At 45.5% G+C, this 15,397-nt stretch overlaps 1 protein-coding gene across 1 annotated transcript; it reads left to right on the forward strand.

Annotated features, from left to right (window-relative positions):
• Positions 1 to 4,521: 4,521 nt before the first annotated feature.
• On the forward strand, positions 4,522 to 12,954 carry bbx (BBX high mobility group box domain containing; the record flags this gene model as incomplete). The annotated part of the gene is made up of 14 exons (XM_079234309.1): positions 4,522 to 4,680; positions 4,756 to 5,013; positions 6,252 to 6,456; positions 6,537 to 6,604; positions 6,683 to 6,757; positions 7,481 to 7,561; positions 8,453 to 8,518; positions 8,740 to 9,532; positions 9,636 to 9,768; positions 9,908 to 10,059; positions 10,210 to 10,299; positions 10,567 to 10,755; positions 11,103 to 11,322; positions 12,876 to 12,954. 14 exons carry the CDS (start codon positions 4,522 to 4,524, stop codon positions 12,952 to 12,954), a joined length of 2,568 nt encoding a protein of 855 aa, XP_079090435.1.
• Positions 12,955 to 15,397: the final 2,443 nt, after the last annotated feature.

The following is a 15,397-nucleotide window of genomic DNA, read 5'->3' on the forward strand; positions in this document are numbered from 1 at the left end:
CTAGTCAACACCACTGACCACTAGTCGACACCACTGACCACTAGTCAACACCACTGACTACTAGTCAACACCACAGACTAGTAGACAATACCACTGACTACTAGTCAACAACACTGACTACTAGTCGGCACCACTGACTACTAGTCAACACCACTGACCACTAGTCAACACCACTGACCACTAGTCGACACCACTGACTACTAGTCGACACCACTGACTACTAGTCAACACCACTGACCACTAGTCAACACCACTGACCACTAGTCGACACCACTGACTACTAGTCGACACCACTGACCACTAGTCAACACCACTGACCACTAGTCGACACCACTGACTACTAGTCGACACCACTGACTACTAGTCAACACCACTGACCACTAGTCAACACCACTGACCACTAGTCGACACCACTGACTACTAGTCGACACCACTGACTACTAGTCAACACCACTGACCACTAGTCAACACCACTGACCACTAGTCGACACCACTGACTACTAGTCGACACCACTGACCACTAGTCAACACCACTGACCACTAGTCGACACCACTGACTACTAGTCGACACCACTGACTACTAGTCAACACCACTGACCACTAGTCAACACCACTGACCACTAGTCGACACCACTGACCACTAGTCAACACCAATTCAATTCAGTTTATTTTGTATAGCCCAACATCACAAATACAAGTTTGCCTCGGAGGGCTTTACAATCTGTACTCATGACATCCTGTCCCGGGACCTCACATCGGATCAGGAACAACTCCCCCAAAAAGATAGTAAAAAGCCTTTCACAGGGAAAAAAAGTGGAAGAAACCTGAGGGAGAGCAGCAGAGGAGGATCCCTCTCCCCTCACCACTGACCACTAGTCAACACCACTGACTACTAGTCGGCACCACTGACTACTAGTCGACACCGCTGACCACTAGTCAACACCACAGACTAGTAGACAATACCACTGACTACTAGTCAACAACACTGACTACTAGTCGGCACCACTGACTACTAGTCAACACCACTGACTACTGGTCAACAAAACTGACCACTGGTCAACACCACTGACCACTGGTCGACACCACTGACTACTAGTCAACAACACTGACCACTAGTCGACACCACTGACCACTAGTCGACACCACTGACCACTAGTCGACACCACTGACCACTAGTCGACACCACTGACTACTAGTCAACACCACTGACCACTAGTCGACACCACTGACCACTAGTCAACACCACTGACTACTAGTCAACACCACAGACTAGTAGACAATACCACTGACTACTAGTCAACAACACTGACTACTAGTCGGCACCACTGACTACTAGTCAACACCACTGACTACTGGTCAACAAAACTGACCACTGGTCAACACCACTGACCACTGGTCGACACCACTGACTACTAGTCAACAACACTGACTACTAGTCGACACCACTGACCACTAGTCGACACCACTGACCACTAGTCGACACCACTGAAAACTAGTTGACACCACTGACTACTAGTCAACACCACTGACCACTAGTCGACACCACTGACCACTAGTCAACACCACTGACTACTAGTCAACACCACAGACTAGTAGACAATACCACTGACTACTAGTCAACAACACTGACTACTAGTCGGCACCACTGACTACTAGTCAACACCACTGACTACTGGTCAACAAAACTGACCACTGGTCAACACCACTGACCACTGGTCGACACCACTGACTACTAGTCAACAACACTGACTACTAGTCGACACCACTGACCACTAGTCGACACCACTGACCACTAGTCGACACCACTGAAAACTAGTCAACACCACTGACTACTAGTCAACACCACTGACCACTAGTCGACACCACTGACCACTAGTCAACACCACTGACCACTGGTCAACACCACTGACCACTAGTCGACACCACTGACCACTAGTCAACACCACTGACTACTAGTCAACACCACTGACTACTAGTCGACACCACTGACTACTAGTCGACACCACTGACCACTGGTCAACACCACTGACCACTAGTCGACACCACTGACTACTAGTCAACACCACTGACCACTAGTCAACACCACTGACCACTAGTCAACACCACTGACTACTAGTCAACACCACAGACTAGTAGAACCTCTGTTGGTCAGATTCAGATCAGAAGTCCTGTGATGTTTCCTTCCCATTTAGAACCCGACCGATACTGGATTCATAAGGTAGATTCTAGATATTAAGACATACTAATGATGTTGCTATCTGTGTGTATATATAAATAAGAAGTTGCACTGATGTCAGTGCATTATTAAACTGTAAAATACCCTCTATTACTAGAGATAAACAAAACATTCAAACGTTCTATCGATGAACTCAAATTGACAGCAAGGCTCCAGACTAACTTTTTTCACCACTGTCCGAAAAGATGATTTCAGCTGTTAAAAAGTTGATCAAAACAGCCAAACATTTAACGTTGTTGTTATTTGCATGTACACGCACATTTCAAGTAAATAAGGCATAAATTATCGTATTTTTATTGTAATTACATTTCATTTAGCTGAGGCTTTTATCCAAAGCGACTTACAATAAGTGATTCAACCATGAGGACAAACTCAAAGTACACTTCATTCATTAAAGTTAAGCTACAAAGTGCTATCAGTAAGAGACATTTAAGTGCTGCTAAAGCGCTACCAGGTGCTACCTTCCTTAGTCAAGTATAGTTGAAAAAGATGAAGGTTTTAGTTTGCGATGGAAGATGTAATAAGTCCGTTGATTTAAAACAAGTATTGTCATTAGTCGTTTTGATGATGTATTAGAAACAGGTTGGTAACGGTAGCCATTTAGCTTGGTGCTATTTAGCTTAGTGCTATTTAGCTTGGTGCTATTTAGCCTTCTTCACTCAAGCGGTGTGCCGACGTAAAGCTAACAAGTGGAAGCGGCACATGTGTGTCAATGTAACTGCACTTTTATATATTTATATATATATATATATATATATATATATATATATATATATATATATATATATATATATATATATATATATATATATATATATATATATATGCATGCATGCTTTACGTATATGCAATGTGATATCAACTTATTTAGATAACCGGTATGCTGCAGCCTCCATAAGAGCCTCTGACATAGCATGTTAGTTTTTAAGATAATGTTATATATAAAAATACATACATACATACATACATACATAGAAAATGTAGGTCCATAAAACTGTGACTTTAACTACATCCCAGTCGTGTGAACCCAGTCGTGTGTGTGTATATATATATATATATATATATATATATATGTATGTATGTATGTGTATGCATGTGTATGTATGTGTGTGTGTATATATATGTTTTTTTTTATATATATATATATATATACATACATACAAAAACTGTGTTATTCCAGTTCTGTCCACTCAAAATGAAGCCTAACTTGACACAAAACCAGCTGCTGATTTTTTTTTTATAGAAAAGACATTGGCCTATTTTAACGTCGTAGAGCTGAGATACTAGTCACTCTATTGTTGGGTGGTCTGGTTGACACGTTCAAGATTCTCTGAAGCTGCTTTTAGGATCTGTTGCTTGCAGCGCTACATCTTACTGGCTCAGAGTGACTGCGTATTTTTGAACCATTCTACTTTGAAATATTTCAAACTGATCCCCCAGCTAAGTGCCATGCCGATTATGCCGATTAAAAACAAAAAAAAGTTTTTCATCACAAATCCTGTCGCCTGCAGCGGCACCACCTGTTGCAGCTTCATAATAAGAGCACTGCAGTGTGTACAATAAAGCATGGACAACAATTATCCTAAGTGAACTTGATTTTAATGATTTATTTGCAAGGTTGTAAACCTTGGCGTACTGTACATCCACTTAAAATTCACTGCTATCAATTCTAACCATAAAGACCGTGATTTGATAGTAAGCTGAGTCCATCAGTCTTAAAGGGCCATCCTGTGCAGCTCTGTTTCATGTTACCCACGCAGTAGAGGAGATCCTCCAAGGCCAGTTAAGGGAGAAAAGTAGCATCGTAATTAAGGCTAACGAAATATCGGTCAGTGGGGGGACCGTTTGGCTTCTCCACTCCGCTCCCTTGGTCCTGTTAAATCAAACCAAATATAGCCAGGAGCTGCGTTTGAGAGGTTTAGAGAGACTTTCATGAGGCCATAATTTGACAGGGACAGAGACCGGCGCCTGTTTTTAGCATTTTAATTTATTTTGCTGCAGCTGGACGCCAGAACTTTACTCGTATTGCTAATTATCTTTAAGAACCATGACGGCTCTGAAAAGCACATTTGGTCTGCAAATATCATTTTATACCTGTTTGACGTTATTGAATGTTCTGGTCGGGTCATCTACACTACCACTAGTTCCAGTTACACACACTAATATTCAGTGGGTTTATCTGCTTAGTTAGATAATGATAACTACTGATGCATGTCCTCACCCTGCGTGCGATGCATAGCCATGGTCTGAGGGTGTGCCCAACCTGTTGTAGGTGCGGTAGGACCATGAAGGGCGGAGGAAGGGGCAAGGAGCCACCTGTTGCAGGGGAGGTCACCGGCAAGCGTCCCAAACGCAAGTGCCTGCAGTGGCACCCGCTGCTCTCCAAAAAGGCCCTGGATTTCTCTGAGGAGGAGGAAGAGGAGGATGAAGAGGAGCTGGAGAAGGTGAGTGTAGTTCACGGGGCCGACGGCACCCCGATCAGCAAACAGTGTTGACGCCTTTTCTGAACTTGTTCCCAGCGGCCGGCGCTGTGTGGCCAGGCCCAGGAGGCCCACGCGCAGTGCGCCAGCACAACGGAGGAAGTGGAGGAGGACTCGAGCGAGCAGCGGGCGCGGCGGCCCATGAACGCCTTCCTCCTCTTCTGCAAGCGCCACCGCTCCCTGGTGCGGCAGGAACATCCGCGCTTGGATAACCGCGGGGCCACCAAGATCCTGGCTGACTGGTGGGCCGTGCTGGAGCCCAAAGAGAAGCAGAAATACACCGACATGGCCAAGGAGGTGACGCATGCACCCGCACTCACTTTATTTCTAACCGTCCTGAGTTTACTGGCTCGACTTTATGAGGTGAATTTGCTTTTTCGCGGCGGAAAGGGGGCGTGGCTTTCCCGTGGCTTAACTCCATGAAAACAGTTACCGTTTCTGCCATCCACCATTGAAATTGCCACTAGTTCTGCTTCATATACGTCAGTGCATTGACTTTGCATGTAATCTACTCGCGAATCTATAAATTCGCAACTCCTTTAGTGTGAACGCAGCATCACAGTCGTGCCAAAGTCACTTGATAGTTGAGAACATTATTTTCAATCTTTATAAGAATTGGGGATACATGTTGGGGACGAACACCTGGATCGTCTTATAGAGTTTTACTGCAGTTGTGTGAAAGTTAAGTTAAGCTAAAGAGATAATCCAGCCTGATCGTGAGCTACACCGCCAACCGTAAAATCGCACAGAAGGAAGCGTGTAAATGGACTGCAGTGTTTCCCCTAGCGCGCCCCGCCCCCCTAATATATAGCGCTAGGGGAAACACTGCACTGTGCTTGTAACACTGAGCTATCTAACGTTAACTCCATTCATTATCTCGTAGACGCACGCTTCCTTAACGCTCGGCGGGAACAGTTTCATGGAAGTCTTGACAACCGGATCACGGTTTCTGAAAAGAGACTTTAGTGTTCAGGGCTCCAGACTAACTTTTCTTTTTAAGTACCGTACTTTAGTGCAATTTAGATTTCTACTCAAATATTGGACTCTTTACTTCACTACAGTCATGCATGAGTATATGATACACAAGGCATTCAATTCAATTAAACAAATATGACGATTTGAAGGCTACGATTTTAAATGCAGGACTTTTTTTTATATTGTGATATTAGTACTTTTACAGTGGTAAATAATCTTAGAACTTTTTCCACCACTGGTATTAATCCAGCACTAGGTTTTGCCAACTCTCCCATAATCACATTCGAACGCTCCACCTGCTCAGCTCTGACTAAACAAAGATGTCTGACCTCCCCTCAACAGACTCTATTCAGAGACATAGCAGACCATTGATGGGATATTTCTTTATGTTTGTCAGTCAAATCTGACCTGACCACGCCCACACGGCCCGGTGGAGCTCATTTACTTTATGTCCTCATTCATCTTTCCTGTTTTAGTGAACTACTTTAATTTAGGCTTGAGGATATGACAACAGGGGCTTCAAGGTTTGGCTTGTTTAAAATAAAATCCTGTCCTTTCAGTACAAGGATGCCTTCATGAAGGCGAACCCGGGCTACAAGTGGTGTCCCACCACCAGCAAACCAGTGAAGAGCCCTTCCTGTCAGCAAGTCAGCAACCCGCGCAAAAAAGTTTGGTCCTTCTCTTCCAACTCAACCAAGGACTCCTCCACTGCCAAAAAAGTGCCCAAAACTGATAGCATGCCACAGTTAAACTTCGCCATGGCAGGTGTGTATAATGCAACACGGTGCGTTTGGTGACCGTACGACAAAGCGCTGGATTGTTTTTGTAACTTCTGTCATTGTCAGATCCTACAAAGATGGGAGGCCTTAGCATGCTGCTGTTAGCCGGGGAACATGCCCTCACAAATAGAGAGGTAGGTCACTGCTCTGTGTTGGTTCCATCAATGCTCTGAGTTTAGCTGACCAACTAACCTGTCTTTGTTCACCTCTAGATCCCTTCCAGCACTAAACCTAGTTTACCTGACACAGCCAGCGAAGGGAACTCCTTTCCAGGGGACGAGGAAGAGGTTTGTTGACTGAATTTGACACCAGCTACTGCAGTTTGTGTTTCTCTCTAAAGCAGCTGGCCGGCTTTAGTGGAAGATATTAAAAAAAAAACATCCTGCACATACGTATGTTGCAGTAGCTAGTGGTGGAAAGTAAATGTACAGTTTTGAGCTACTTGTACTATACTTGAGTATTACCATTTTATGTTGCTTCTACTCTTACTAAGTAAGATAAGATAATCCTTTATTAGTCCTGCAGTGGGGAAATTGCAGGATTACAGCAGCAGCGCACACAAGAGACACATCAAGTAATCAATATAAATAAACAGTAAAGAAGAATACAGTAGCAATATTAGATATACAGACGGAAGTACTTAAATGTGTTATATATTGCACCAGGTGAATGTAATTAAAAAGGCCAAAGTGAAATACTTCACATTATTAATATGAAATGTAATCAACCATTACATTTTGATAGATTAAGCAGCCCAGCAGGTAGAGAAGTTCAAACTAGTCCCAATAAATCAGCTGCACATTAAAATGATAAGAGCATTAATATAATGTTATTCTGAAAGGTGGCATTCTGCATAATGAGTGCTTTTACCTTTTATAGGATTGTAACTCCATCATTTGTTTTGTGTGCTTTCCTCCGTTTGACTAAGATCCATGCTGTGAGTGTTGATTGGCTAAAGCCACTTAGACACTGATTGGTTATTTAATAACTTGTTTTCGCTCCTCCTACAGATGTTGTCTGGGACGATACCGAGCAGAGTGCCTGACCTCACGGAGAGCCGGGTTAAGTGTGCCTCTTCCACACTGGCAGAGGTAACCCCTTCATGGAGGATGCAGCACTTATCACACCTGAGTTCTGTTCTGCAGCCTCGGACTTTGCTTCATGACACTAACAGTGGGACTCACTGCAAACACAAAGCTGATGCTAATCAACCACGTAGAAGCAGAAGCATCACTGCCTTACTAATAAGTGGCAGGAACATGATCTGCATGACCATTTCAGTGCCACCCTCGGGCCAAAATGTCTGTTTTGCACACAATCTATCCCAATCTAACAGTTTGACACGACGACAAATACAATGTTCTGTCAAAAGATGTTCAACTTCTGTAACTTATGATCCAAACCTGACTGCTCGGTACCAGTCAGCTCACTGGAACGATGGTCATCGTTCACCCCGGATACTGACGGGGACAAAAGACTTGACAGTGAAGTGATCATTAGAAATATATATTTTAATATATCGGCTTTCTATGTGTCCTCTTTAGAAGCTCACAAAATAAGCAAATAATGATGATTGTAGACTTCCATCACTACCGATCAGAATAACATGAGGATGTGATCATTTGAAATAAAACGTATAGGCTGTTAATTAGCTCCGTGATAATAAATACATAAGATCCTCTCATTAGACGCTAACGGCTTTCCTCTCTCCTCTCTGAATCATTTGGACATCTTATTCTGTTCTAGTTCTGATTCTATTTTATACATTTCAACTGGTTGAATATCCTTTTTGCTGTAGCTTTATACCGTCACTGTCCAGCGGGTGTCACTGTTTCCTCTCAGATTGGGCCCGGTAACCTGATAGATCTGGCCCTAGTTATTCTGCCTCACTAGAGCGGTCCAGACGGTGACATCTGATGGAAACTGTAAACATGGCTGAATACTAATCTGAGCAGTGTGATAACGTTACTGTGTGTTCACAGTCCTCTCTCTCTGCGGCACCTGAAGGAAAACCCTGCAGACAGTCGGCTCTCTTCCAGCTTGCTGAGGTAAAGTTTAACCACAGAAACACCGGGCCGCTTTATTTATACCCCTTTTACCCGATAGCATCAGTTATCGCTCACGTTAGAGATTGAAATATTGTGAAAATGTGATGAAGCCGGCGAGGTTTGCCTTGTTTATGAGATACAACTAGACAAGAGTCTGTTAACTGCAAGCAAACAGTGACAATGTGTCCGTTTACCACTGAGTTTTTGTGTTGTCGGTAAAGATGTGCTTAGCGTCTGAAGCTGGAAAGATGGACGCCTCCTCTCCAGCCTCTCTGCAGCAAACCACGGTGAAGCCAGAGATCAAGGAGGAGGCGCAAGACGGAGAGGACTGTCCCACATCGGCCCCGGATGCTTCGCTCTCCTCTGTCACTTCTACCTCCGCTCCACAACCCTGCAGCCAAAACACACGTGTCAAAAACAAGAGCAAGAAAAAAGAGGCGGCGGCGAAGTCCACCGACACCGACGAGACCCCCAAGAAGATCTTGAAGAAGTGCAGCGCGGCAGAGTCGAACGCGGACAGTGTCTTCAGCACCATCGAGGCGGTGGCCAAAGGGGCCTGGAAGGACACGGAGGAGAAGCCCAAGAAGAAGATGCAGAGCAGCCCGACCGGCGGGAACGCAGGAGTGCCCAAGAAGAAGAGCAAGCCCAAAGTCAAGGCCTCAGTCCAAGACAAAGAGGAGGAGGAGGAGGAGGACGAGGAGGAAGAGGAGGACGGGCGGTGTGGGCAGCACGGGGCCTCTCAGGTGGAAATGGCAGAAGAGACGAGCGACGTCAGTCTCAAGACGCAGGCGGAGGAAGCCGGGAGAGGAAGCACAGACATGGCAGAGGCCCCCTGCAGCCCCGCCAAGCTCAAAGAGGAAGACAAGGGCAAGGACCGGCCGAGCGACGGGACCTGCGACTCCAACGCAGAGAGCCTCGGGTCCAGGAAGTCTGAGCGCAGCTGCAAAGGCGCCCTGTACAAAACCCTCGTCTCCGAGGGGATGCTGACCTCGCTGAGAGCCAACATCGACCGAGGTATCCATTTTGATTCTGGCGCTCACTGAGATGTTCACGCCTGGTCTTCTCCTGTTGGTCTGAAGCGCTGTGTGTGTGTGTGTGTGTGTGTGTGTGTGCGCAGGTAAGAGAGGTGCTCTCCGTGCCTCTGACCATGATGCAAACTGGAGTGATGACAGCTGGACCGTTTCTCAGATAGGACCTAATAACCCCAAGAAGCTGAAGAAGTCCAAGTCCAAAGAAGAATGTTCACAAGGGTGAGTCATGTCTTATTGCTGTGTTGTTCCTTTCTGTGGAGCTTTTAGTGCAGCCATCTTGTATTCAACACACTATTGAGTTTCAGGCACTGGTCAGGGATTAAGCTCAGTGACATAAACTCTGCACTTCACATGTCAGCCTAGGGAAACTGGAGGAGGAGTTTGAGAGGAAGTTTAACAGTTTGCCGCAGTACAGCCCGACGACGTTTGATAAGAAGGGGACGGCGGTCACCAAGAAGAAGAAGCCCGACAGCGCCGTCGTCCAGGAGGACGCCGCTAAAGCCGGGAAAGGTGAGAACACGACTGAAGACATGAACCTGTTCTCTAACCTCCTCTCATCCACGTCCCGCTCTGCACCTGTTGGTATGTTTTCTCTTTGTTCCAGACTCCATAACATAGCATTCCCATGCTCCTTTTTTCTTTGTTTTTTTGCTACATCAGGGCCATCTCCATCTCAGAAAAAGACTTCATTCCACAAGATTGTTAGGAAGCACAAACAAAAAAAGGAGAGACCAGGTGCAGTGGACAAAGGTGAACTAGAATGTGGATTCCTCCAGCTGTCAACCATCACCACATGCGATGTGTCTAGTGTGTTGCTTTAAAATCCCTTTGGGAATGCACCTCACATGTTTAGGTTGCACTATTTATTTGATAAAGAAATGAATACATTCATAATAAATACTGATTGAAGTCAGCTGTTCAGGCTTGTGTGCCAGCAGCTCACTTTGCTCTGGTCAAATCACAAAGGAGGAGCGAAGAGGACTGGAACTCATTTCTCCCTCTGGATATTTTCCTCAGCGGCGGCACCGAGTGACTCCGCCGCGCTGGACTCCACCTCAAGAGCCAAAGCGTGCGCCCCCGTGTGCCCGGACGTCCAGGGCGCCGCTAGCATGGAGATGCTAGTTGGTAGCCAGAAGAGGAAGGCCAGGAAGACCAAGATCACACACTTGGTGCGCACAGCTGACGGCAGCGTGTCTCCGGTGGAGGGTGAGTGATGATCAGTCTACAGTCTGAACCAGGGCGCCCCGCTGGATGGTAGCGCTTGAAATGGAACACTGTGTGCCATTATTATGATTTCACTTCTTTTATGAGCTGTATTTTTAGAACATTCCTGTGTTTAGGAAAGTGGAACTGAGAGCTTTCTACTGTAGCTAGAGACAAACTGTCCACCAGCCAGGGAGGAAGTACTTCAGACCCCTTCAAAATAAAGCGACATGGCTTTAGAATTGTGTCGAGACGACTGAAAATATCTGCATAACGATAAGAAATGCTCTGAACAGACTTTTGGAAGGCGTTCCTTAAATTGTATATGTTTGTTTTGTTTGTTGCCCCAGAGGACAAAGCTAGGGACCTGAACCAGGAAGAGGATAAGAAGCCATTACCCCAACAGAACTTATGCAATGAAAAAGGGTGCCACAGGAACCCTGGAGCAGAGGAGGAAGAGGAGGAGGAGGAGGAGGAGGAGGAGGAGAGGAGCGCCGCACCACAGGAGCTGCCGGCTTTCTTCAGCCTGGCGGCGCTCGCTGAGGTAGCAGCCATGGAAAACGTTCACAGGTAGACGCAGCAGCTCGTTACAACACGGCTGTGACACAAGGTAGTGTCACGCACGGTGTGCCTCCTATCTAACCTCCTTCGTGTGAAGTGGTTTATGGACTGTAGAAGTACTTAAACATTCAGTTCAGGCGCTCTGGAGGTTGTGTGAGCTTCTTCAGGTTCTTCCTACAGCAGATAGGGAGCATAGCAATGTCCTGCTTAGCTTACAGAAGTTTTTACAAAGGGCAACTGAACTGAAAATGAAACCAAAACTAAAATATTCTAAATGTAGTGAACACAAAGAAATACTGTAATACATTGCTTTACTCCCTATCCACTGTAGTAATACACTGACTATGAAGTACCTCATGCAACCCTGCTCCTAAAGTACACAACTATCCCTATAAGTCAAGGCCTCATTATTTTGCTAGTTTAATACTCAATGTTTGTTTACATTAAAACAAACTAACATACAGTCTACCCAGACGTCACTGCTCGCAAATTTAAATGCAACTGTCTATTTTTTTATAATCCTTCGTTAATCCCACAGTGGGGAAATTGTCACTCGTAAGAACCGGTTTGATTTAAGAGTCTCACATTCACTATGTGTTCCTACTCTTTGGTTTGAGAATCTGAATGAATATAAATGTGACAAATCCTTTAATTCTGTTAAAGAAAAGCTCCAGCAGCCCCCAGGTGTGACAGCTGGCAGTACGTCACCTGTATGTAACATAATGGCTTCTGACAGTCGGCCTCACTTCATGTCACGGCCGTCCCTCTTTGTTTGTGACAGTGCCGCTCTTTGATGACAGCTGTAGGACTGCTTTCACTGCTCAAAACAGAAGGATACTTGTCCGGCAACAAAAAGCTGTAAACCCTAAACCGATGGCCTTGAATAGAGATTTGATCAGAAGTCTAATGGAACAGGTTGAAACTAGCTAAATAAGGTTTAAGATAAGAGTACCGTAAAAGCCGCTACTACCTTCGGTCAGTGTCTCCTTTTGCTCCCCGCTGTAGCCAGCTAGCGCTCATGCTAGTTCCCCGCTAGCTCCCCGACAACCACCTCTCTCTACACCCGACTCGGGCAGAGGGGACACGGGCGGGGGCAGCAGCAGCAGCAGCGGGGAGCTAGCAGCTAGCTAGCGCTGCTGCTAGCTTGCTACAGCGGGACACTGACCGCAGGTAGGAGCGGCTTGTAACCCGACTTTTACGGTACTCAAAAAAACGTTTCATGTCGTACCTTTCTCATCTCCAAGGGCACATGAACAACCACCAAAAAGGTTACAAAATGTCACATTGTAGCATAACACAGCATGTATGCTAGGTCATTATTGCGCTACCTACTGGCATGGAAGAGCATTTCATTACTAGCTCAGCCGCTCAACAATGGAAACATTATTTGCAGCAGCTAAATAATATGTTTTGGGAGCGATTTTAGTGAAATTGGACATTTTCCCACGGCACACCTGACGATCTCTCACTGCACACTGGTTGAAAATCCCTGCCCTACATGGTTTAATAATGATAATAATAACAATAACACACCTCTTCCTCTTCCTTCCACGGCGTCCCAGAGGCCAGAGAGGCTTGTCTGAGACTCAGAAGAAGGAGCTGGCCCAGACTCCAGTCCTCATCTCCTGCGCCGACCAGTGAAGCTGCTGCTGTGACGAGAAGCCGCAACACGGACGCTGAAGGGAGACTCCACCGGGACGCTTTGGACAGACTCCACCTCGCCGCGGTGGGGAACCTCCTCCCTGCTCCTCCTATCTCAGTGTTCCCCCAGAAAGCCTCCCCTCGGTCCGAGTGGGGAAGCCTCTCTGAACTCCTCTCGCCCCGTAGATGCTCCGTTTGGGCCGGTGGAAGAAGCACGCTGTCCCCCAGTGCATGGCTTCCTGTATACAGATGGTTGTCATGGGTTTATTGTACACCGTTTTGTCAGATAGAGGCAATTTTTTCCGGTAAAAGTCTTGCGATTTAAGAAATAATAGCATTTTAGGTCGGCACTGCATTGGTTTTCTAGACAAACACAGCTTTCTGTCACCTTTTTACCTCTCACACACACACACACACACACACACACACACACACACACACACACACACACACACACACACACACACACACACACACACGCGCGCCTACTGAAGAGCTCCCTCCTCCTCGGGTAGAATACCTCCGTATTTGAATAGTTCTGATCCCTTCCATTCCTTCCAGCTTTGACCCAAAATGACTTTAACCAGGGTAAACGATCATGATGGACAGACTTCCTTTAACAAACACTCGCTACCAATAATTCACGGTTGAGTATTCCATATGTAAGTTATGCTGCTGCTGTAAAACAGTGTGTGGTAGCTACACATAATCATGTCAGACTGGTTGTGTAGGAGTAGACCTGTGCGTCCCGCTTCTCTTTGAACCCTCTGTGCGATGGAGAGGTTGTGTGAAAGTGATTCAAATATAGCCTTATCCCCCCCCTCCCCTCCGCCGCCCAGACCAGAACCAGCTCCTTGCTCGACGCCATCCCAGTCCTGAAGTCAGTGTACACATTTTTAAATAGTGAAATGCAGTTGTGTCAATATTTGATCTTATTGCAGTTTGCGTAGCCGCTAGAAAGGTTCCTCCCTCGTGTGCAGCGCCGCTGTTTTTAACCAGATGAACGCCGCGCTGCTCGTAGCTGACGTTTGAGCCGAATGCCTCGTCTCCACGGAGAAACAACACACGCGTGTGTCATGATTTAGTTCCATACTACGTGTCTCATCAAATGAGTTATTTGAAAAAAATGAAATGCAGAAGAATATTGACGCGGCGCTTCCTCACAGCTCACGGAGACGAGGCATCGCATAACAACCCCCCTCTTTTTGTCCCTTTTTTTGGCCTTTTTGAGATTTTATTGCCAAGTGGAGGTCTACTCGGAGCTCACGTGTAATACATGTTCTCATTGTTTAGAAGTATTTATATTATTTAGATGTTAACGTCTGGTGCGAATCATTCCATTTCCACGCCTCTGTTCCCTGAGACCCGGTGGAGGAGAGGGGGTGAGGACGGTGCAGTTGAACTGCAGGTCACCGAGAGCCGACGCCCCTCTGCGGAGACCAACACTTAATTTATCACATTTTAGAATCACGTTTCTAACTTTTATAGATCTTTTGTTTTCTATGTAAGCGTTCTTCTGTTGGTGTGTCTGCGTTCATAAGGCTCTTTTTACTAGGTCCTGATTATGCTTTTTCCTGAGGTCAAGTTTACTGGATTAAGAATGTCGTCAAAAGGAGATGAAGCTCACCGTTCCTTCTGAACGACGGACGGAAAAAAGAAATGGACGGTTCTCTGAAATGTGACATTTTTCCTACACGCTAATAATGTTTTGCAGATGTAGGCCCAATCTATAACTCCTCTCCAAATTTGTTCTCATCAACTAACTGCAAATGTTTCCCAGGTAAACGTAAGGGAAGCGTGTTGTGCTTCACGATAATCCTGATAATAAATGGTATGTCTATTTTTCCAGATACAGAAGGATGGTATCATCCGAGCAGTAGTTCCTTTGCAAAGACAAAGAAGTCGTCTTCCCCCGAGATAGAGATATATTTGCGCATAGCAAGTGAGTTTTGAAGACATTTGCCAAAGAAAAGGGAACGTTATATTCAAATGTAAATCCTGTTTTTAACACACAAAGAGAAGGAGGACGGCGTGACGGTTGCACTGCATCTCCTCGGTGTGTAAATCTTCAGGTAACAATATCAGCACAACTCATCCTGGGACGTCCCGCGTGCAACGAAATAGCGCCACTCAATGCCTCTTTTAATATACAGTATTTGCACCTTATGTCCCAACCAAAATGGTCTTTGAAGAGAATATATCATTTTTACCCACTCTATGAAAAATTATGCATTTTAACTAAGCGAGAATCCAGTCGATAACAAATCAGCCATAATATACGTCATCTCCCATCGCCTCACCTTTTCTATCTAGAACATGCTTCTATAAAGTGAAATTCCTATATTAGTTACCTAAATGACTATAATACCCTTTTGTGCTAGTACTGTCTTCTTGAATGTAATCATTTTGTACCTGTATTTTTCTAATTCAGTCTTGATTGTAC

The sequence above is a fragment of the Taurulus bubalis genome (assembly GCF_910589615.1).
Source record: "Taurulus bubalis genome assembly, chromosome: 2".
Taxonomy (NCBI): domain Eukaryota; kingdom Metazoa; phylum Chordata; class Actinopteri; order Perciformes; family Cottidae; genus Taurulus; species Taurulus bubalis.